The sequence below is a fragment of the Zea mays genome, chromosome 1, assembly GCF_902167145.1.
Source record: "Zea mays cultivar B73 chromosome 1, Zm-B73-REFERENCE-NAM-5.0, whole genome shotgun sequence".
In the NCBI taxonomy this organism is placed as follows: Eukaryota; Viridiplantae; Streptophyta; class Magnoliopsida; order Poales; family Poaceae; genus Zea; species Zea mays.
The window spans coordinates 163,114,314-163,138,015 of NC_050096.1; the positions used below are offsets into that span (position 1 = coordinate 163,114,314).

A 23,702-nucleotide genomic window follows, 5' to 3' on the forward strand; every position below is an offset into this window, starting at 1 on the left:
TGTTTTCACGCCCTCTCTCGGACTCGATTATATTTCTAATGCTTAACCCGGCTTGTAGTTGTGATTAATTTTGTAAATTTCAGTTTCGCCCTATTCACCCCCCTCTAGGCGACTTTCAGCGACCACCCGGGAAAACAGTGCTACCACAAGGGTGGTATGGGACGCCCTTGGCAGACTAATTAGGAAAGCTAGTGGAGGACTACCTTACCCGAAAGGGGCAAGGGCGGTAGGGGAGTTGTCGGTATTGGGAGGTTCTCGGGTTGATCATGCTGCGATGGCTTTTCAGACAGGGGATTCTTACATCGCTCTCCTTAGAAACCTAGCAGGTTTTCTGAAGCTAGTGGAACTTTGTAAAGGTCTCATAATGCTACCCTGCCTCGTCTCCACGGTAGAGATGAATGGGAAGTCGCGATCCCTTGGAAAATGGGTAACACAACATGTGGGTAAAGATGTGCAACCTCTGCAGAGTGTTAAACTGGTATATCAGCCATGCTCACGGTCATGAGCGGCTCGGACCCTCACATGAGTAACTTATGGAATTAAACTTAGTTTTTCATTTGCATCGCATTGTGGCTTTATTATTAATTTTGACCTCGTATTTATTGGGTTGGTATTTACTTATACTTAGTAACTGCTAATAAAATTTGACCAACTTATTAAAAGCAATGATTTGCCTTATCCATTATTTGTTGATCAACCTAACACTATACATGAGCCCCCACCGTAAGTGAGTCATGCACATTATTCCCCACACTTGTTGAGCGATGAACTTTTGTGAGCTCACTCTTCCGAGAAAACTCTCCCCCCATAGGTGAAGAGCAGGTGACCCTGGAGGAAGATTACTACGAGGAGTTCGACAAGGTCTAGGAGTCGTCTCCGAGTCGACTTAATGGTGTCAAGGAAATAATATTAGTTCGCTTTATTTATTGTCAGTTATTTTGTAAGACATTCTCATTATGTAATAATGTTAGTGACATTTATCTCTATACACTTGGTCATTGTATGTGTTGTTCTTCTTTGGCGTAATATGAGATGCACCCGGGTTTACCCCTGAAATCCTGGTGTGAAAGAAGTGGTATCAGAGGAATGTTGACTGTAGGACGAAACCTAGATAGAACTGGACAAAATCCTTACCTACTTACCATTACTCTTATTCTTTCTATACTTTTCTTGATCCTGTCTCACCTTTTGACTATTCTACTCTAACTAATCATACCTTTTCTACTCTAGAAGGACTGAAAGGGATTTCACACCTTGGATCCTATATTTACGTATCCCTAAAGAGATAGGAGACATAAGACAATTTTTTATCGATATTTAAGTGTTTAAATGTTTGTTCTGATGATAAATGCTTGATTTGCTTCTTTGATTGAGTGAAATAGTATAGTAGGGCATCCTAGCATGTACCATCATAAGGTAATGTATTAGTATTAGGTAGGTGACACTCTAATCTACTGAGCTATTGTGGCCCAAAAGATCATGACCTAAAAGTTGGGTATCTCGTACTTATTTGTCTTATCTGCAAATCTATCTACCATGTGTTTCTAACCCAGATGGACAATACAAGGAAGGGAGGTGATATCGATCTACCTGCTCGTATTCATCAAAGGAGAGCAGTTGTCAATCCACAACCGGAGATGAATCCTCCTCCGAATCCTCCGCCCGCAGGGACTGATGTTGTGATTGTCACTCAGATGTAGCTGCTGCAACATATGGCTAACACGATGGCGGAGATGCAAGCCTAGATCCACTAGGAGCGACATCAGCCACCACCTCCACCACCAACAGCACCACCTAGGCACAAGCATCGGGAGTTCATGAGTCTTAAGCCACCCACCTTCTCTAGCCCTCCGGATCCACTACAGGCAGATGATTGGCTGAAGACAGTGGAAAAGATGCTCAATGTTGCTCAGTGCACTGACCGAGAGAAGGTCCTATACACATCGGGTCACCTCACTAGCCCTGCTGTTGACTGGTGGGACTCATATTGTGCTGCTCACGCCGCTGCTGACACCATCTCCACGACAGAATTTGCATCTAATTTCAGAAATTACCATATTCCTGCTGGGCTGATGAAGATCAAGAAGAAAGAGTTTCTGTCCCTCAAGCAGGGAAATATGACAATAGGTGAATATAGAGATAAGTTCATTCAGCTGTCCAGATATGCACCCGAGGAAGTTGCTGAAGATGAGAGGAAACAGGAGCAATTCCTAGATGGACTCATTGGGCCACTCCACTACCAGCTGATGTCTCATACCTTTCCATCTTTCCAGAAACTTCTGGACAAGGCCATAGCTCTTGAACACAAATGTGTTCAGCTTGGCGAGATGAAGAGGAAGGCCATCACCTAGGGCCAGGGGAGCAGCAGTCGTCCTCGCTTTGCTCTACCCTAGGGTACACTAGCTCGTTCTAGAGGAGTACATAAGCCTTACCAGCGTCCTGCTCAGCAAACACCTTAGGCCACCCCTCAGACTTCGCGTCCTCATTAGGCTGCCCCCACTGGCACCCCGGTGAGAACTGCTAGCCAGAACACCGCTACCGGCACCACATGCTTCAAGTCTGGTGAGGTTGGGCATTATGCCAATGCTTATCCTAAGAGGAACCCCAACACACCAGCTCGAGGCAGTAATCAGGGCAAGCAGAATTAGAATCCAGCTAACAACAAGGGGTTCAATATTGCTAGAGTTAACTAGATCAGTGCTGAGGCTACCGCTGATGGTTCTGACATTGCTATTGGTATGTTCCTTATAAATTCAGTTCCTGCAGCTATATTATTTGATTCTGGAGCTACGCATTCGTTCATTTCTGCTCGTTATGCAATACACATGAATTACCTCTTCACACTATGCAAAAATCCATGGTAGTAATTACCCCTAAAGGGCCTATTGAAGCAAAATTTATGAGCAATAGATTAACAATAACAATCATGGGAGGGAATTCTGGTCTATGCCCATAGTGTTAAAAGAGAGCAATATAGATCTGATTCTTGGCATGTCATGGTTGAGGAAAGCAAAAGCAGTGATACATTGTGCTAAGAGAACTGTAGAACTCACTAGTCCAAATGGAGATAGATTCGAAGTCATGGTTACCTTAACCCCATCCACCAAACCCGCCATTTATCTAGTAGATGGTAAATTTGTGGGCAGACATATCTGTGTGGTTAGGGAATTCCCAGATGTCTTTCCAGAAGAGTTACCTGGAATGCCACCATATAGGGAAGTAGAGTTTGTTATTGTTCTATTACCTGGGACCGCTTTATTTCCAAGAGTCCCTATGGAATGTTAGTGGAATAATTAAAAGAACTTAAGAAATAGCTAACAAAGTTACAGGAGTCGGGGTATATTCATCTTGGTTCCTCACCTTGGAGAGCGCCAGTTTTGTTTGTTCAGAAGAAGGATGGTTCACAGAGGATGTGTGTGGATTATCGGTCTTTAATGATGTCACCATTAAAAATAAATATGCCTTGCCACGTATTGAAGACTTGTTTGATCAAATGAGAGGTTCCTAGCTTTTGATGAAGTTCTTAGTGATAGAGGAGATTTTTGTGCCTTCGTCGGTGCCCGAGGAGCCATCTCACTCCTTGAAAAAGCTGGCAGCGAGCATGCAAAGGCTGTAATTCAGCCAGAATTCTCAGTTTCAGTGAATGATATTAAGGAGCCTTCGGCTGAAGCTACTGCCCTTGACGGAAAATTTTACTCTGAAGTGTGGATGAACGGTGGAAGGGAGATAGCAAACGAAGCTATCAAACAAAATGAAGAAGAAACCCACCGAGCTTCAGAGGAGGCGAGGAGAGCTGCAGAAGCTGTAGAGCAGGAAAGGCGTATAGGTATGTTTAAGTCACACTCTATCCCCATAAGTGGTCTAGCTTCGTATCTGACAAAACTGCATTTTATGTAGCGGAACTTTCTCCTCCTCCAGAGTCGTACGACCCAGAGGCCAATCCAGCTCTGAAGGGCGTTCTTGATGTGATTAGGATAGCCAATGAAGCCGTTGACGAAGCTGTCAGTAGACTCTTGAACGAAGCTACTGAAAAATTTAGGAAAGAGGATGAATAGATTTTATATTTAAAACTCTTGTATAATTTTTTGTGTACTACTCTGTTATGTAAAAAACAATTTGCAACTTTATATCTCATGCTGTAATATATTTCTTTGTGAAGCGTGAAATCTTCGTACGTACCGTTTTTTGAGCCGAAGGCGAAAAAACGCCTCCCCTTCTTTTCACGCTTCATAAAGAAAAAATCCCCCCTTTTCGGCCGAAGCGTGATTATTAGACTTTGAAGGTCTTGCCATAGATTTTGTTTAAGAAGTATCTGTTGCCCAAGGTATGGATCTTGCATAAGAAATGTCGTTGCCGAAGTTGTAGATCTTTGCATAAGCATATTGTCTGAAGGCATGGATCTTGCATTTTTGAAACATCCTTTCATAATTCCTTGTCAAAAATAGGCATAACCTCGTGAGTTAGCCAACATATTTTGAAGGAGCAATTTCTCTTCTTTTTTTCTCTACTTCGGATCATGCAAGATGATGAATGATGCGATGCTATGCAGCATGATGTGATGATATGATGCAACAAATGTTAATGCGTAGACGCTTCATAAAAGTAAGACTCTGCATCCCATTAGGAACAACTTTGGAGTCTCTTCACCTTTTACTTAGGTGGTATTTTAGCTCTGCATCCCCGTAGGAATGACTTTGGAGCTAAGCTCTGCAACCCCTTAGGAATGACTTTGGAGCTCCTTCACCTTTTACTTAGGTGGCATTTTAGCTCTGCATCCCCGTAGGAACGACTTTGGAGCTAAGCTCTGCATCCCCTTAGGAACGACTTTGGAGCTTCTTCACCTTTTACTTAGGTGGCATTTTAGCTCTGCATCCCCGTAGGAACGACTTTGGTGCTTCATCACTTTTTCTGTTACACTCGATGGTGTAACTCCAGATTTATTACAACAGGCCGAAGGTTGTACCTTCTTATATTGTCTTTAGGGTTGAGTCATAAAAACAAGATAAATAAAGATTACATTGAGTGTTTATGAAAGTTTTTGATTGAGCCCTGTGTTGCTTCAGTAAATGTGTCTCGACTCTGGTACAATGTTGTTGACTGTCCGAGCTTCGGACTCTTCACGTGCGTCGCGCTGTTGTTGAACTTGGCAGTGCCCTTTTGGCTGTTGATTATGAGACGAAGTTGGAGTCATAAGTCGTGGTGGTGGTGGCAGGGCCCATGCATCTAGGGAGTGGCTTGCCAAAGCTACTGATACTATGGGTTGTTGATTGCCCACATACTAAGGAATGTACGAGGAATAGCACGAAGCGGTATGCAAGACCTGCTTCGGCTAATTTCTACCGTGCTTCGGCTTCAACTATTTCCTTTTGCTTCTGTATCATGACTTGGCATGTCCTCGTTGTATGCCCCTTATCTTCTCCACAGAATAGACAAAACAACCTTCATGGTTGCGAGCTGAATCTTCCTCTGAAGCTTCTACCTCCTCTGCCTCTTAGGGCTGGTGGGCTGAAGGAGCTTTGCTGTGTTCCTGATGATTGAGAGTTGTGCTGATGCCCTTGAGTGTGACTTCCCCTGACTTCACTTGAGCTGGGATTGTGGATCGTCCTGACATGCCTTGGGTGGAGTCTTCCTCCAAAGCCCCTGGTCATCTTAGAGTATTTGTAGGCTTCTTCCCTTTTTTCGGAAGTCATTGTCGGCTCTGATGTACTCGTCCATATTCTGTAGAAGCATCTCCAGAGTTTGTGGGGGCTTCCTGAAGAAATACTACATCGTTGGTCCTGGTTGAAGCCCATTGATCATAGCTTCAATAACAATCTCATTTGGCACCTTTGGCGCCTGAGCTCTGAGACGTTGAAATCTTCGGACATACGCCTACAAGTATTCCTCATGATCCTATGTGCATTGGAATAGAGCTTGAGCAGTCATTGGCTTCGTCTGGAAACCCTAGAAGCTAGTGACTAGCATATCCTTTAGCTTCTGCCATGACGTGATTGTTCCCTGCCGAAGAGAAGAATACCACGTTTGAGCCACACTCCTAACTGCCATGACGAAGGACTTCGGCATGACGGCAGTGTTGCCACCATATGATGATATGGTTGCTTCATAGCTCATGAGGAACTGCTTCGAGTCAGAATGCCTATCATACATGGGGAGTTGTGGCGGTTTGTACGAAGGTGGCCATGGGATAGCCTGCAACTCTACTACTAGGGGAGAAGCATCATCAAAAGAAAAGTTACCATGATGAAAATTGTCATACCATACATCATCATAGCTTGGGGTTTCCTGACAAAGCTCTCTCTACTGTGGCCTTCGTCCTTGCTCGTCTTGTGTGATATGGAGCATCTCTTCGGCAGCTTCATCAATCTTCTTCTAGAGTTCAGCTAGCCGAAGCATTTTCTCCCTTCTCTCCACTTGTTGGTGGATGGCCTCTAGGTCTCTGATCTCATGATCTAGCTCCTCTTCCTGTGGTGTTGGGCTAATGGCCTTCCTTTTCTAGTTCCAGGCTTCTCTCAGAGGGAGCCCTTCTTGGTTGATGTCCAGTGGTGCATGGGTAGCCCCTGGCGCTATTGCCTTCTTTGGCGACATGATGAAGGTGGTTGCTCGAGCTCCTGGTGTCGAAGGTGGTCGTTTGAGTTCACTGGAGGTGGGCGCCAATGTTGGTCACTTGTTCTAAAATGCTGAGAATAAAGAACAAGGTAACACAAATGTTAAAGATTAAGTACCTTCGTCCTCCAAAGAATTATCTCCTTTCGGATATAATGATCTTCAGACGAAGGTCATGAGGGATACACCTTCATCCTTTATGAGAATAAGAGTCCATAGAGATAATATATGTTATCCATTCATTCATATATCTATTTCATAATATATATATATATAAACATTAATAGAATTTATATTACATTGATACCTTTGGCTTGTTCGAAGGTGTTGACGTGAGAGCAATTACAATCCAGCGTGAATAGTATGTGGGTATTGTCCATCTATTTATATGCAACCACAATGGTTCACACACTATTACATTTATGCCCTCAACGATTAAATACAGAGTTTACAAAATATCACAAGGGTAACATCGCCATTTGTATTTAATACTTGGGCAACACCTCCTTGCATTGTCTCATTGCTTCATCGTGACGAGGCCTACTTGATGAAGCATGCTTTGTTGTGCTTCCCTTTCGTTATGTTGAAGCCATGTTGTCTACCCGTTTCACCGTGATGAAGCTTGTCAAACGAATTTTGCTTCGCTCCTCTTGTGTTATTCCAAAGCTTTTCTGTTTGATAAAGCTCGTGTAATATTTAGTAGTACGCTGAAAGCAAATGGTTAGTCGTGTTTTTGAGGACCTTCGGAAGAGGAAGGCCCCCAACATTAAGTCTAATTTATCCATGGTTAGGAAATATTTATTTTACTATCACATGGACGAATTATAAACTAACTAGGCTTACCAAGTTCTCCTTGTCGTTATTTCTCATCTGTATAATTAGTTTTGTAATTCGAGTACATTTAATATTTCTAACTCTAGCATCTAAACATCAACTAAGATAGGGACTAAAACTTATTGGGAGTATCCAAACATCCCCTAATCCTTGATAAAGCACATGGCTGGGTCCTACCAGAGGTGTGCGTATTTACCTTCCACATGAGACCCAGAGTAATGATGGTCTGGGTTAGGTAGCCGACATGGCACTATTGTCATGACACATGCCAAGCTCCTAGAATACCATATATATGGCCAAAAGTTTCAAACAGTTTCAGGGTGTAGACTATGATCAAACTTTCTCCCCATTCGTGATGCTAAAGTCTAATAGATTATCCTAGCAATTGCCGCATATTTTGATTATGAAATATGGAAAATGGATGTTAGAACCGCTTTTCTTAATGGAAATTTGACTAAGGATATGTACATGACACAACCTGAAGGTTTTGTCGAGACTAAAAATGCTGGAAAAAATGCAAAAGAACATGTAAATCCATTTATGGGTTGAAGCAAACATCTCAGAGTTCGAATATGCATTTTGGTGAAGTGATCAAAGGGTTTGGTTTCATAAAAAATCCAGAGGATCAGTCTTGTATTTACAAGTTGTGGGAGCGCAATTGTATTTTTGATCCTATATGTACATGACATATTGTTGATTGGGAATAACATACCAATGCTTAAGGACGTTAAATCTTCATTAAGAAAGAGTTTCTCAATGAAATATTTAGAAAAGTGCCATATACTTTGGGCATAAAGATCTATAAGGATAGATCAAAAGGGCTAATTGGATTAAGCCAAGATACATATATTTACAAAGTATTAAATCAGTTTAATATGTAGGATTCTAAGAAAGGATTCTTGCTAATGTCACATCGTGTTAATCTTTGTGAGAGTCAGTGCCCGGTGACAATTGATGAACAAGAAAGGATGAAAGCTGAAAGTTCCCTTTGTGTGGGACATGATCTAGATGTCGCCAAGAGGGGGGTGAATAGGCGAATAAAAATTATCACTGTAAAACTTAAAACCTTACTCTACTCGAAGACTGGATCGCATTGGAATGAAAGACCCTTCGAGTAGGTTGCAGCAGAATTAAAGTTCTTGTCTTAAAATACCCTGCACTTCGAAGATAGCGTGTACCACATATAAGTAATGAAGTGCAAGTATAAAAAAGCAAATAAGACAGAGAAACAACACACAACACAGAGCAGAGCACCCAGACACAGGGATTTATCCCGAGGTTCGGCCAAGCCTGAAATGCTTGCCTTGTCCTCATTGCAGTTAGCCACACCTTGGTTTGGAGTTTATTTCAACTCCTTCCTCCGTTTGCTCAGATCTGTCAATGCGACAGATAGAGCCTTCCATTATGTTGATATCAGTTACAACGATGCTGTGACTGCTTACACTCTTCTTGACAGCACTCCGGCAGAGTAACAATGTGCTCAAGATTTTGCTCTAGCTCTCAGCAGCACTTCCCCTCTCTCTAAAGGCTTACAACTTTTCCTCTACACAATACACAAGAGAGGGGTAGAAAGAATTGATCCAAATGGTGTATAGACTTGTTGCTGCTCTTGTACTCTTGTTGGAGGTGCCTAGGGGTCCCTTTTATAGTCCCAAGGGGCCTAGGAGCCATTGGACCTTCATTTGAAAGCTTCCAGCCTTCCCTGTTTGCGGGTGCACCGGACTGTCCCATGCACCACTAGACATTGCATAGTAACGGATCTGACTGACAGCTTCCTTCTCTGAAAGGGTTTACTATTCACTGTCCTGTGTGCACCAGACATGTTACTATTCACTGTCCTGTATACCGGACAGTTACTATTCACTGTCCTGTGCACCAGCCAACAACACACTAAGTGTTTTTTCCTGCATTCCTTCTCCATTTGACTTCAACTTTTGGGAGGATTTTCCTGAGACTTAAACAAACACATTTAGAGTATAACCCAATTGACTTAGTCCTAGAAACTTACCTCTTTCTCATTCTTCTCCTAGCTTTTCTGTTTCTCCTCAAGAAGAGCTCAGACTGACACTTTCTCTACAGAAAGAGTTAGAGAGCAAACCAAAGCACCAAACTTGTAGTAAGAGGTGTATGCAACATAGTTGAACACTCAAACCTTACATACTTAACCTTTTTCATCGTTTTACCCATTTTGGCTTGTTTGAGGTCAATGTTGGACTCTAAACCATCAAGTCAACTTGACTTGATCTAGATTGACATATCTGAGCTCCAACACCCTACAAAGGTCACATAGAATATATCCAAACATAGTAACAACCCAAGCTAAATATCGAAGTGAACTAAGCTCTTTCGGGCTGCTTCCAGGTTCTGGCTTTGACATTGCTCTTCCTTCTAGTGACCTTGTTCAATTCTTGAGCTTCATCTTGAGCCTTGTGACTTACACCACATAACCACAATATTACCTCATTAGTTATTAGTCACATTCTTAAGTCATGATCCTCGATGCACCATATCTCTTCTCAACTCGATCAACCTTGACTTTGCAGGACTTCTTCTTCACCCCTGGCTTTGGGTTCCTTGGCCTCTTTGACCTTCTCCCGTGCACTCGATACCTCAAAGCTCTTCTTGCCTCCATTCTTGGCTTGATCAGTTGTCTCCGAGTTACGCACACCGAGTCCCACTTAAGCAATGTCCATATTACTTGTGATGTCTATTATCTATAGATATTCCAGTCTTTGGACCATCACACTTGTTCACTTATATTGAACCCTGATAGCTTTGCACTAAGCACCTGTTCAACACTTAGCACACCTATTAGTCCTTTAATTGGGTTGTCATCCAAACTACGAAAACCCACAAGAGAGCTTTCAATCTCCCCCTTTTTGGTGATTGATGGCAACACAATTAAAGCTTACACAATATTAAGATTTAAAGCACAATTTTGAATTCTAAGCTATAGAATGCTCCAACTAAATATGTGCTTACATGAAAATAGTAACTTTGGCCACATATGACAAATAGCACAAACCTAGGCTAAGTGTGAGGCATTATTACAGGTTAGCTTTCGTGGGGTGTAAAGAGTCAAGAATCAAACCGTGATGCGCATGACACACAAATGTACAGAATCAATGTTAAACACCAATTATACCATGTGGATATCTATCACAAGATACCAATTTAAAGCACCATAAATACAAGAAAACATGAATATCTATCACAAGATAAACAACAAGCATGATAGATACCAATTGATCGCGCTACATACCAAACACAAGATGATATCAATATTAAAGCGTCAATTAGCAACAGAAGCACTAATTATTCATTATCACCACATAATACAACAAGACGCATATGATAAGCATTATTAACAAAATAAAGCATTCTTGTGATACCCAATTTTCTGAAAAGAAGTTAAAATTATTTTTCTCTTTTCTTTCGTGTTCTGTGCCATTGGGGTTTGGAGTTTGAGAGGCACTTACCTCACAGAAACAGTAGATCCTTTTCGGCATTCTTTCGCCAGGGTCAGGAGCTCGGTTGTGAGAGTGAGTTTTGGGCCGTTGATTCGCATCCTATGGACGGGAGGCCCTCTCTCTCTAACACTGGCCGCCCCCCACCTTTCCCTTCCCCCTCCCACTCTTCCACCCCCTGTGGCCGCCGCCCCTCCCTCTCTCTCTCTCTTTTCCATTCTTGCAGCCGCCTCTCTCTCACCTTCTCCCTCTTTGAAGCCAACCACCCCTCCATCCTCCACCCATTTGCAGCCGCCACCCCCACCTCCCCATCAAACCCTAGCCGCCCCCTCCTCAAGTCCTTCCCTCCAAGGTGCACCCCTCTCCTCTTGGATCTTCAACAAGTTGGTGCAAGCCTCTAGTTGGGGAATTGGTGGGAGGAAGAAGAAAGTGGTGAAGGAAGAACTCAAGGTGATCTTGTGGTTATTTTTGTATTTGTGCTGCAATTCATTTGATTATCTGTTCACCTAGACGAATTAGGAGAAGTGATGTCCTGACTTTTGGTAGCGGGCGGACATCAGTAGTATTGGTAGTTTCTGAAATTTTTGCGGGGGTAGTTAGCTGTAATCTCTGTGAAAATCTTGTAGAGCTTTGTCATATCTTTTTATAGAGTACTTATGCGTTCGATTCGGAGGTATATTCTAGGAGATATCGCATTTTGAACTCAGCTAGGTTGCTGTCCAAAAACTGAACGCAGGGTGTACCTTGTCGGCTGTTTGGGGCCATCTAGATGTTGGAATTTAATTATCTTTTGAATACAAAACTTGTGGAGACTTTTATGTAGATGTTTCTGGAGTTTTTGTTTGATATCATTGCTGTCCTAATTTTAAAGTTATGAAATTATCAAGCAGCGCTGCTGCAGTTTGGTGGGTGATGGAGAGAGTTGTCGCTCGCGACGGGTTGGAATTGTGCGTAGGTGCGGCGTTGTTTATGAGCACTTGTTATGTGGATTTGTGCACTAAGATGTGTGTCAAAAACAGGTGGTGGACTTCCGGATCGTACTTAGTGCCATTCCCAAATCCCCGGTGAAGGCAAGTAAAATAGTGATGGTTTATACCTTTGGTTGATTTATGTGTCTTGTTCTTTATTCCTATAAATATCAAATGTGTTCATCATCGAATTCCATGTTAAGAATTGTTGTTTGAAGTTATTCATGTTCTACTATTTACATATGTTGAGGGCATTGTTCGAGCATGTTATATGTGTTGATTCTTATTTTGAGGAAGTGGAAGTATATATTTAACACATGTTAAATGGGGTGGACTCATGTTGGTGTCATGCATAGTGCATCCATCATTCTTTGTATTAAAGTTTTGTCGCGATCATATGGTCCGACCGTACTGGTACAATAAGCATCATATGTTGCCCGAGGAGGGGTATGATGCAGCTTCATATCCTTAGAGGTATGAAGGCAGAAGTCATTATTGCATTTGTAACCATGTGCACTCATGGGTGAAAATGTGGAACCTGTCATGGTTATGTTGATATTGTGGATCTCCTCTTTGTGGTTTTGGAACTGGGTATTTGGTACTTGTATACTTGCTGCACTTTAATACTTAAGAAGGGAGTTGTGAACTCAGTGGTTGGTAAAACACGGTTCGTTTACGTTGTCCAATTGTTGCTTGATCATTTTACTTGCTAAGATGTGTCATCTCACTCTTGCATTGTTTGATGCAGGCACTTGAACTTTTCTTGGGGAAAGGAGGGAAGTAACAACACGATCACTACACCTCTAAACAAATATACCACTGCTTAGTAATGATTTTAACTAGGGGTTTCGGGTCAAGGATGTTGATTATTTTGAAATAGTGTGTGCCAGTGGTCTATTAAGTTCTAGTCATTATGGTGGTCGTATTTTTGGTTAGCTGAATTAATTTTGTCCTGAATGTTTATTTCTTCTCTTGCACCATGATTATACACTGTGGATTACCTTTCTTTTGCATCATGTATAAACACTATGGTTTCCTCGTTATGCAACTTTCAAGAGAGGTGCTGCTGAATTTTTCTTTCTGTCTCCATCCTTTTATACTCTCTAATTTGTGGGAAGGGTTTGGTGACACCCATGGTGTTTGGGAGCAATGGGGTGTTATAGTTGGTATCAGAGGGATAGGTTGTAGGTCCTAGCGAAGAAATGATGATAAATTGACACACTGCACATATAGGATGAGTTGCTTGCTTTACTATTGTTATATTTTGAATTGTCAGTGCTAGTTTGATATTATTGGAAGTGGTGTTATGCCAATTTTATTTATTTATTCACTTACTCATGTGGCTGCAGTTATGCTGCCTCGTAGGGCTCGTGGTAGCCCGCAAGAACCTAGTGGGGATTCTATGAGTCCGACGACAATGTTAGCCGCGATGTAAGCCATGCAGCAGGAGTTGGCCATTCTGAGGCAGGCCATTCCTGTTCCTCCTGCTGGTGCTGCTCATGGTGCCGGTGGTGGAGGAGTTCCCGAGGGCACTGTCCCTACGGGTGCTGCTCCAGGTAGTGGGCTGAGGTGCCCCTTCCCGTCAGTGGACTCTCTCTGATGCAGTGGATGGGCATGAAGCTGGATGCCTTTGATGGCAGTGGTACTCCAATTCTGGCGGCAGATTGGCTGACTTATGTGGTGGATAAGATGGATGTTTTCGAGATTGTGTATGGGGATCGTGTTTGTTTTGGCACGCAGCTGTTGAAGGGGGTGGCTCAAATTTGGTGGAGAGGCATGCTGGTAGCTCACTCCTCTTCACCAGGAGTCCTGACCTGGGACGTTTTTATCAGGCAGTTTGAAAGGAGGTTCTACCCGGTCACCTTCCTGGAGAAAATGAAGATTGATTTACAGTCTTTCAAGCAGGAGAAGAAGTCAGTCATCGAGTATGAAGTGGGCTTTAACAAGATGGTCCGCTTTGTTCCTCATGTGGCCTACTATGAATTGGAGAAGGCGAGCTAGTTCCGTCAGCGCCTGAAACCCTCTATCAGGCATGCTCTGGGCGCCTTCCCACTGGTGGATTTTCGTACTAAGGTGGAGTAGGCATTGGGCGTGGAGATGCAGCATCAGTACACCATGGAATCCCAGAAGCCTTCGGGTGTTGATTAGCCTCGTGGCCAGGACGCGAGGAGGGGCAATAATGGGGGTTCAGCCCACAAGAGGGGAAAGTCACAACACCAGCGCCACCACCCCTATTGTGGCAAACCCTCTGAATCGGGTACTTCAGGAGGGAGTACTCAGAGGTATCGGGCTGTTCCTAAGACTGGGTTGGGGATGGTGTGTTTCCATTGTGGTGATGCGCATCCCCGTGTCGAGTGTCAGTGGAGTGGCAGGTGCTCTATCTGCAGCCAGGATCACAAGGACGTGGTGTGTAGAAGGAATCCCAATGGGAGACATAAATGGGAGCCAGTGACTTCTTCCTCTTCGCAGGGCACTGTTAACATGATGTCAAGCGCTGAGCAACAATTTTCTGTACCACCCCCTCAGCAGCAGTTCTTTATGCCCGGGTCTCCTCAGTTCGTGCCTGTTGGGGACTTGCTCTCAAATGCTATAAATTGAGAACAAGGCAACACCGAAACAAGTTACTTGTTAATGCCCTTCGTCCTTCGAAGCATTATTTCCTCAAGGATATAATGATCTTCGGACGAAGGTCATGAAGGGCATACCTTCATCATCTCAACATACATATATGTATAATTATTAACAACGAATGGACCATGTAAAGCATAAGAAACAATGTGAACAATAACATTATTATATATATTTCTCAGTATATAATCGTAAATTAATATAAGGACAATATTGAATTACATTTGGTACCTTCAGCTTGACAGAAAACAAAGGTACGAGCGTGACACAAAAGCAAAATGTTAAGTCAGCGTGAACAGTACGGGAATACTGTTCATCTATTTATAGGCACGGGATGCAGCCCATGTGAAATTACATCCATGCCCTTTACATTTGCTAATGACTCTAAGGTAATCCATCAAGGTCTAAATAGCCTTTTCCCCTTTAAGTCGATTCCCTTTCCTGCTGTCATGCCGAAGCTCCCTTGCGCGTAGCTTCGACGTTGCGTCAACCTTCGTATTGTTTGTGCTTCTCACACTGTGGTTCTAATCCGAGTCCGAAGGTACCTGTTCATGTATTACACTCCGGAAACATTGTTAAATCATGTTTTTGAGGACCTTCGGAAGACAAAGGCCCCCAACATCCACCAACGGAAAGGCTCCCTGGGCATGCCTGATAGAGGGTTTCAGACCCTGACGGAACTGGCTCGCCTTCTCCATCTCATTATAAGCCACATTAGGGACAAAACGAACCATCTTGTTGAAGCCCACTTCATACTCTGTGACAGACTTCTTCTCTTGCTTGTAGGACTGCAAATCAATCTTCATTTTCTCCAGGAAGGTGACCGGGTAGAACCTCCTCTCAAACTGCCTGATAAAAACATCCCAGGACAGGACTCCTGGTGAAGAGGAGTGAGCTGCCTGCACGCCCCTCCACCAAATCTGAGCTTCTCCCTTCAGCAGTTGTGTGCCAAAGCAAACACGATCACCATACACAATCTCGAAGACATTCATCTTATCCTCCACGTAAGTTAGCCAATCCGCCGCCTCGACCGGAGTACCACTGCCATCAAAAGTATCCAACTTCATGCCCATCCACTGCATCAGAGAAAGACCACTGACTGGAAGAGGCACCTCGGCCCCGCCACCTAGAGCAGCACCCGCAGGGACAGCGCCCCGGGCACTCCTCCACCACCAGCACCCTGAGCAGCACTCGTAGGGGCAACATGAATAGCTTGCCTCAGAATGGCCAACTCTTGCTACATGGCCTGCATCGCGGCTAACATTGCCGCTGGACTCATCGAGTCCCCACTAGCAACTTGCGGACTGCCCCGAGCCCTACGAGGCGGCATAGCTGCTGCCACAGGGGTGAGAATAATAAGTAAATAGGATTGGCATAGCACCTCTTCAGATAATGTCAAACTAACATAGACAATAACATAACATATCAATAGTAAAGCAGAAAACCCATCCTACATGTGCAGTGTGTCAATTTATTATTATTCCACTTGCTAGGACCTACAGCCTATTCCTCTGATACCAACTGTAAAACCCCACTGATCCCACACAATGGATGTTACCAAATACCCTTCCCACAAAACTTATGCAACACAAGAAAAGAAGTAGAGAAAGAAAGTATTGCAAAATCTGACAGCACCTCCCTTGAAAGAAGCATAACAAGGGGAACATAGAGTTTATACAGGATATAAAGGAAAGCTAATTCACATAGTATAATAAAAATGCAAAGATAGTAATGAACATTCATGACCAAATAAAAAGATAGGTAACTCAGTCCACCCCAAAAATCTGTTTAACTACCAAGAAAGGCTAAAACATATTAATCCCTCATATTAGACCCTCCCTGTTTAACATCATTATTAAGCAGTGGTTCCTTTATTTAAAGGTGTAGTGGTCATGCTGCTACATCCCTTCTTTTCCCAAAGCAAAGATCATGTGCCTGCATCAGACAATGAAAGAGTGAGATGACACATCTCAGCAAGTAAAAAGAGCAAACAACAACTGGACAATGTAAACAAACCGTGCTTAAACAACCACGTAGTTCACAACTTCCTTCTTGAATAGTAATTTGCAGCAAGTAAACATGTAACCAATTACTTAGTTACAAGATGTAGCACAAGGTAAAGATCTACACTATCCACATCCACATAATAGGTTCCACACTTCACCCCTGAATGCACATGGCTACAGATGCAGTAATGACTTCTGCCTTCATACCTCTAAGGATATGAAGCTGCGTCATACCCCTTCTCGGGCAACATATGATGCTCATTGTACCGATACGATCGGACCATAAGATTGCGACGAAACTTCCATGCAATGGATGATGAATGCATTATGCATGTCAACAACATGAGTCCTTCCCAAATAAAATGTGCTAGACATATACTTCCACCCATTCCACATAATAAATCACATGGGTAACATGATCAAACCACAACCTCAACATATGTAATCAATAAAACATGGATATCTTCAAACGATGGTACCCAATTAGGAATATGAATACGAACACAAATGGCACAAACATAATCAAGTATAAGACTCTTTAATCGACAGACGGAATAACCATCACTATTTTACTTGCCTTCACCGGAAGTTTGGGCAAATCCCTAAGTACGATCCGGAAGTCCACCACCTGCTTTTGGCACACAATTTACTGCACTAATTTCACATAATAACGCTCATAAACTACGCCGCACCTACGCACAATCTCAAACCCCGCCGCGGGTAACAACTCTCCCCACACCCACCAAACTGCAGCGGCGCTGCTTAACAATTTCATAACTTTAAAATTATGACAGCAGTGGTAACAAACAAAAACTCCAGAGGCATCTACATAAAATTCCCCACAAGTTTTGTATACAATTTATAATTAAATTCCAAAATCTAATTAGCCCAAAACAGTCCACAAGATCAACCCTGCAATCTGTTTTTTTCTTTTGGGCAGCGACATACCCAGATTCAAACAGCGATATCTTTTAAAATATAATTCCGAATCGAGCGCATAAGTACTCGTTGGAAAGGTATGCCAAAGCTCTACATGATTCTCATATTTATTACCACTAATTTCCTATGAAAAATCCCCAGAAACTGCTACTACTACTGCTGTTCGCCCACCTGCAGAAATCTGTTTTTTGGACAGCAACACACCCGGATTCAAACAGCGATATCTTTTAAAATATAATTTCGAATCGAGCGCATAAGTACCCGTTGGAAAGGTATGACAAATCTCTACATGATTCTCATATTGATTACCACTAATTTCCCACGAAAAGTCCCCAGAAACTGCTACTACTACTGCTGTTCGCCTACCTGCAAAATTTCTGGACAGCACCTCTACCGATTCGCATAGATAAACATATAATCGATTGGATTGCAGCACAATTAAACAAGATACAAACACAAAAGTCACCTTAAATCCTCCCCTTTCCTCCCTTCTTCTTCCCTCCACGAAAAACCACCGGGAGACTTGCACCAACGCGACGTAGATCCGAGCGGGAAAGGAATGACACCTTGAAGAGAAGGACTTGAGGAGGGGCGGCTAGGGTTTGATGGGGGAGAGGTGGGTGGCGGCTGCAAATAGGTGGAGGAGTGAGAGGGGGTGGCGTCCAAGGCTAGAGAGAGGGGATTAGGGGAGGACGACTAGGGTTAAGGGGAGGCTAATGGACCGGATCGAGATTCATGGCCCAACTCGCCCACACGACAGCTCCCGACCTCGTCGCCAGCGTCTAACCAAAGAAATTCTACTGTCTTACTAGTGAATGTTTTCCACAAATTCCAAATCCCAAAGCGCATCACCCGAATGAGAAAAAAACAAAAAAAGAATACCTCTAACTTCTCTTCTTTGCAAACCGGGTATCACAACAAATCACCCGAAGCCCAACTCCGAGGGCGCGACGGTGATGAGTCGTGGGTTTTCCCCTGGCGGCGGTGCTTTTGTCACTCCCGCTTCTCTCAGCACTCGGCTTAAGGTCCCCGATTCGTTCAATTGACACGAGAAGAGAGGTGCGAACTTTATACTCGGTTTCAGCCACCAACGACCCGCCCCAATCGCGCGGCCGGCGAGATCTTCGGTGGCCGGTGCGGTTTCCCGCGTCGATTTACGTGCTCGGTGGAGGTCATCGTTAGGTCGGAGGGGAGTATAACACCATGGCCCACACGATGGTGATGGGAAAAGACATGGAATGAGGGCTGGACTGCGGGCCCGATCTTCAGTGACCATAGGCACAGGTGTGTGAGCTGACCTGGAGCGAAGGTGGGCTGGCGGGTAGGAATTCAGCCCACGGCCACAGGTGAGACTTCTTTCTTTTTTTCATTTTGTTTTCTATTTTAGTTTTCAACCTAAATTCGAAATTCCAAACCATAGTTTCAATATTAAACTCTTAAAATGAACAAGCACAATAAACTCTACCATGAAAAGTAAATTTTTCATATTAATTATTTATTTATTTTTATATGCATGCAAATGTTTTTAAATAGATAGTCATTTCAAGGAAATAGTTTCTAGTGTATATCCTTTCATAAAGGAATGATCTTACAGTCGGAACTTGCTCTCTTGGGCAAGTTGATCCAACGGGGGAGTAGAAATGGTGCAAACAAAGTTTAAAGCGGGATGTCAATTGCTCTGCTAATCTCGCCTGTCAAGGGCACTGTACGGGGGTATTTATAGGTACCCGAGCGTCGACCATCCCAAGACAAGGATGGTTATGTCCTCGGGTACCTGGATTATCCCCAGAATATTCCATAAAGGAGGGTTACAGACCGTCATTACAGAAAAGCTATTACAGCTGAGGCCCGTAACCTGCCTGTCCACGAGGGGCCTGTTGCAGTGGGCCGAATTCCACGTGGGCCTCCGGGCGCGATGAGGGACGTGGGACCATCAGACTTCGTTGGGGTCTGGCCTTCGTCTTGCGATGGAGAGGACGAAGGGAAACCGAGCCAGTCGTCACGCGTTCGTTGATGTAGCGACACGACGAAGGCTTCGAGCGAAGGGTAGCGTCTTTGCCTTTGCCCCAACATTTGCCCTCCAAGGGACCAGTTCGACTGAGTCATCTGGTGCCGAAGACGTCGCTAGATGGCTGAGACGCTGCCCTCGCTCGAAGTGGTCCCGCATGGGTTTTTGAGGTGACCATTGATGGGACATGGCACTGTTGGACTGCGGGTTTCCCAAAGCGTCGCGCCGTGTGTATAAAAAGGGGCGGCGCAGCGGGCTAACTCTCACCCTTGCGTGCGCCGGAAAACCCTAGTTTTTTGAAATCGTTCGCCCGCTCGCCTGCCCTCCTGGTTCCTTCTGCATCGGAGATCTGGCCCGCGTCAAGCAAACCACACGCCACCGCCGACGGTACGTAGCGATGTCGTCCTCTTCCTCATCTGCTGCAAACACGCCGCCGACCGATTCGTCATCCGAAGATACTTTGAGCGATTTGGCGACGATGGAGTTACAGCCGGGCCACACAGTGGAGTTCAACATTTCGAGGATTTCTTCGGTTCGCGTGCAGGATATGCAACAGTTGGGGTATTTTGGGAACGGTGTTGGGCGTGTCCCGGGGCGGAAGAGGTTCCCGAGCCCAAGGGCGAGTTAGTCGTGTTTGAGGCATTCTTCACCGCCGGCCTTCGCCTACCTGCACATCGTTTCGTGGTGGAGGTCCTGCAGAGATTTGAGGTCCAGGTCCACCAGTTGACGCCGAACGCCGTGGTGGCCCTGGCGAAGTATGTATGGGCAGCGACTTCGTACAGTGGTCAGCCTTCTGTAGAGGTCTTCGCCAAGAATTACTGTCTGCATTGGCAGAAAAGAAAGATTGGAAACAAGATTGCACAGTTTGGATCGTGCACCTTCACGCCGAGGACCGGAAAGACTTCGGCGGAAGTCACGGAGTTAGTTCCCTGTGCTCGCAATAAGTGGGGCAACTGGTGGGATTATTGGTTTTATGTTTAAGGAAGCGAAGTCGAAGACCTCCCAGGGCTCCCCGCGGCCGTGATGTGCTCCCATTGTTATGTGGCATTCCCACAATTTGAGGTCGCGGAGGATGATGAGGACGAAGGGGCCCTCCGATGCGCTGCCCCGCATGAGCAGTGGGCGTGATTTGGTTGAAGAGTTCATTGGTTATGGAGTATGGCCCCTGGCGCATGGCTGGGTGCTGGGCGAAGTATGCCCTCGCTAGATGCCTACTTTGGGCCAGCAGCTGGTGCAAAGTCTGGCCTTCTCTTTGGTTCTGCGTGGCCGAGACCCGACCGTGTTCGTTCGTGAAGTGGAGGACAAGGCGGTGAGGATTGTGGGGCGGTATGCGCCGAGGATAGAGAGCCTGCGGAGTTGGGATATCTGAGGGTCCAATGTTCGCTTGAATCGGGTCTTCGAATTAAACCGTTTGCCATAAGGTGGTTATCCTGGAGATGATGCTACTGCGGCTGCTGACCGCCGCGGGAAAAAACTAGTGGCCATGGCTGAGGAAGGCCCTTCGTGGGAGGCTGCCCCAGCCATTAAGAAGAGAAAAATATGTACTGCAGTGGGGGGGGGTTGGGGGTCTCTGATCATTTTGCTGTGGAGTTGATGGGGACTTATGCGGCCCTCGGGGGAAGGATGTCTTCGCCCGAGCTCCGGGAGTCTTCGGCGCGAATGCTGAAGGTTACTGGGGTCAATGGCCAAGGAATGTTCCGATCCCCCGAGCGGCCGATGAAGACATGTTTACGTCTCGTATGGCTCGTGAGTTGAAGATTTTTCCTTATGGACGGAATATTGCTGTTGTTGTATCGGCAGTGATAGAGAAGGATCGTCAAGATGCGGCGCGGAAGCGCCGGGCGGTCACTAGGGTCAGGGACCCTTTCCGCGAGGCGAAGAAAGCACGGGGAGGCGTGAAGTCTGTCGCCCCTGGAGGTAGCAAACCACCGCCGGCTGCGAAGCCGGCCGCCCCCGGGCCCAGCAAGTCTTCGGCGGGTGCGAGGGCTGCTGCTTCTGGCGCGGGCAAGCCGCCCTCGGCCGAGCCCGCGAAGTAGCGAAGGCCGCCGTCGCTGGTGCGGACTGACGTGACGGCGGCGTGTGTTGCCGACTTTGACACGGACATCTGCGTGGGGGATTATCTTGTTGGTAATATTAATTTTTTTTAACGGGGACTAGGTCTTAAACAAGATCATGGTGCAGGGTCGGACACGGGGCGGCTGGCTGTTGTCCCGACTCCGGTGGCGGCCACTTCGCCAACGATGGCGGTTGGGACTAAGGGTGCTTCGTAGGACCCGTGGTCCAACTTCTGCGCGAGCAGCGAGATTTCATCGGCCGCCGCCGCTAAAGATGTGGCGGGCTCTGTGTCCCACCAGATGAGGCATGCGTCAGCTGAAGCATGTAAGTCGTGTTGGAATTCGTTAGTTCATTGTTTTTATGTGGTTGCGAATCTCATGGGTTTTTTGTGGCAGGCGGCCGCCTTTGCCGACCATGTTGCATCGGGTGCCTTGACTTCGAAGTTTGTTGCCGAAATCGAGCGTCTCCAGGCACAGCATACGGATGCTATTCAGGAGAAGTCGGCTACGTAAAACAAAAGCAGCAAGCTGACGGAGAGGTTGGCTGCTGCGGAGGCCGAGAAGGGGGATCTTCGGCGTCAGTTGGCGAAGGAGAGGAGGGACGCGAACAAAGCCTGTGCTGATGTGCAGGCTACACAGACTGAGGCCAAAATTGCACGGGCGGAGGCTAGTCTTGGCCACCAATGCGCCAAGGAGCTGGAGGCAAGGCTCAGCGGCCTGCGCAACCGCGTGGATAAAACCGAGGCCTCGACGCGTGCGGAGGTCGAGCGGACGCATGCGCAGCTCGTGGACGCATACTGAGAGCTGGGTGCATGGACCGCCGCCTTCGAAGCGCCCAGCCAAGAGGTGGGCCTCTGCTTCCTTGAGTGGCTACAGGAGGAGCTAGGGGTGCTCCCGACAATCGTGACAGGCCTCATGTCCTTTGCCTCCCTCGTCACCTGCGAGGGGGCTATCAACGCTTTGTCCCGTGAGGGGTGCGGGCACTTTGAGGTCTTCGACCAGTCGGACGAAGGCTTCGAGCATGAAATCTTCCAGGTCGAAGACCTGGTGCTGAAGCGATCGCGGGGGCGCTCTTCGACAGGATGTGGGACCCTCACGGCCGGGAGACGGTCCGGGAGAGGTCCGACCGGGCGATGGATCAAGTAAAGGCTTATTCGTGTGGTTATATGTGTGGGTATGTTTGGGTATTTGTGGCTTGCTAAATGAATGTGCTATTGCTGCAGATGGCGCATGACGAAGAGGTTGAGGACCTTGGTGATCTGGACAGCACGCTGCCCGACAGCGTGCTGCCCGAGGCATCGGAGGTGGAGCTGGCGCCGCCATCCGATGCGGGCGAGGGCCCCTCGGTGACCCCCACGCCGACTGGAGCTGGCGAAGACCCCGCGCCAGCCCCTGCACTGACGGGTGAGGACGCCTCAAAGGTGGTGGGCGAACCAGCTACAGAACACCCAGCGGCGGCGGCCGGGCCTTCGCAGGTGGCGGGATAGGGGTTAGGGATTTAAGTGTAAACTTTTGTTTCTGTGATACTGAACCTCGGTTGCTGCGCAAGTGCCGACGTTTGGGCCTGCGCAAGCAACCGCTGCTGACAATACTGATTTTGTGGCGGCCTCAACCGTAGTGCCTGTTGATAATAGTTTGTTTGTCTCTGTGTCTGAGTGTTTTGAGTCTGATGGTGAATCTGGGAGTTCGTTTCCTTGGATGGAGGAGTCCTCGGATGAAGGCTTGGATTATTTTGTTGCGTTGGATGTGGCTGCGGCGGAGACTTCGCCGCGTGTGGAGGGTGCCGGGGATCTTCCAAGTGTGAGTACTGGGTGTAGGCAGCGAAGGGTGGTGGGAAAACATAGTGTGGGTGAATTTTCACGAAGTGGTAGGCACCGTCGTATGAGGATGGAGCGTGGCCGTCTTCGAGTAGACCGGGTTGGGGCAAGAATTGTTGCCCTCGCCGATTGGGGCGAGTATAGGCGAGGGGGATCTTCGGAATCTTTTTGAGGGTGAGGAATTGAGGATAATGTTGTTCAATTACAGGGAGATGGGTATCATCCCGAAGGTTGAGCCGATGTAATATGTGATGCCCTCGCCATGTGTATGTAACTATAATTTGTGTGGTAATGTGGTCTGTTGGCCGTATTCATACGCCTGTGTTGATCCGGCTGCGCCCGTGGGCGACTTTGCGCGGAGTGTCTTTTTAATGAGAG

At 46.0% G+C, this 23,702-nt stretch overlaps 1 protein-coding gene across 1 annotated transcript; it reads left to right on the plus strand.

Moving 5' to 3' along the window:
* Positions 1–22,453: 22,453 nt before the first annotated feature.
* LOC118476067 (uncharacterized) lies at positions 22,454–23,136 on the plus strand. Its single transcript, XM_035964122.1, has 2 exons — positions 22,454–22,649; positions 22,731–23,136. Exons 1-2 carry the CDS (start codon positions 22,590–22,592, stop codon positions 22,992–22,994), a joined length of 324 nt encoding a protein of 107 aa, XP_035820015.1. The 5' UTR covers positions 22,454–22,589; the 3' UTR covers positions 22,995–23,136.
* Positions 23,137–23,702: the final 566 nt, after the last annotated feature.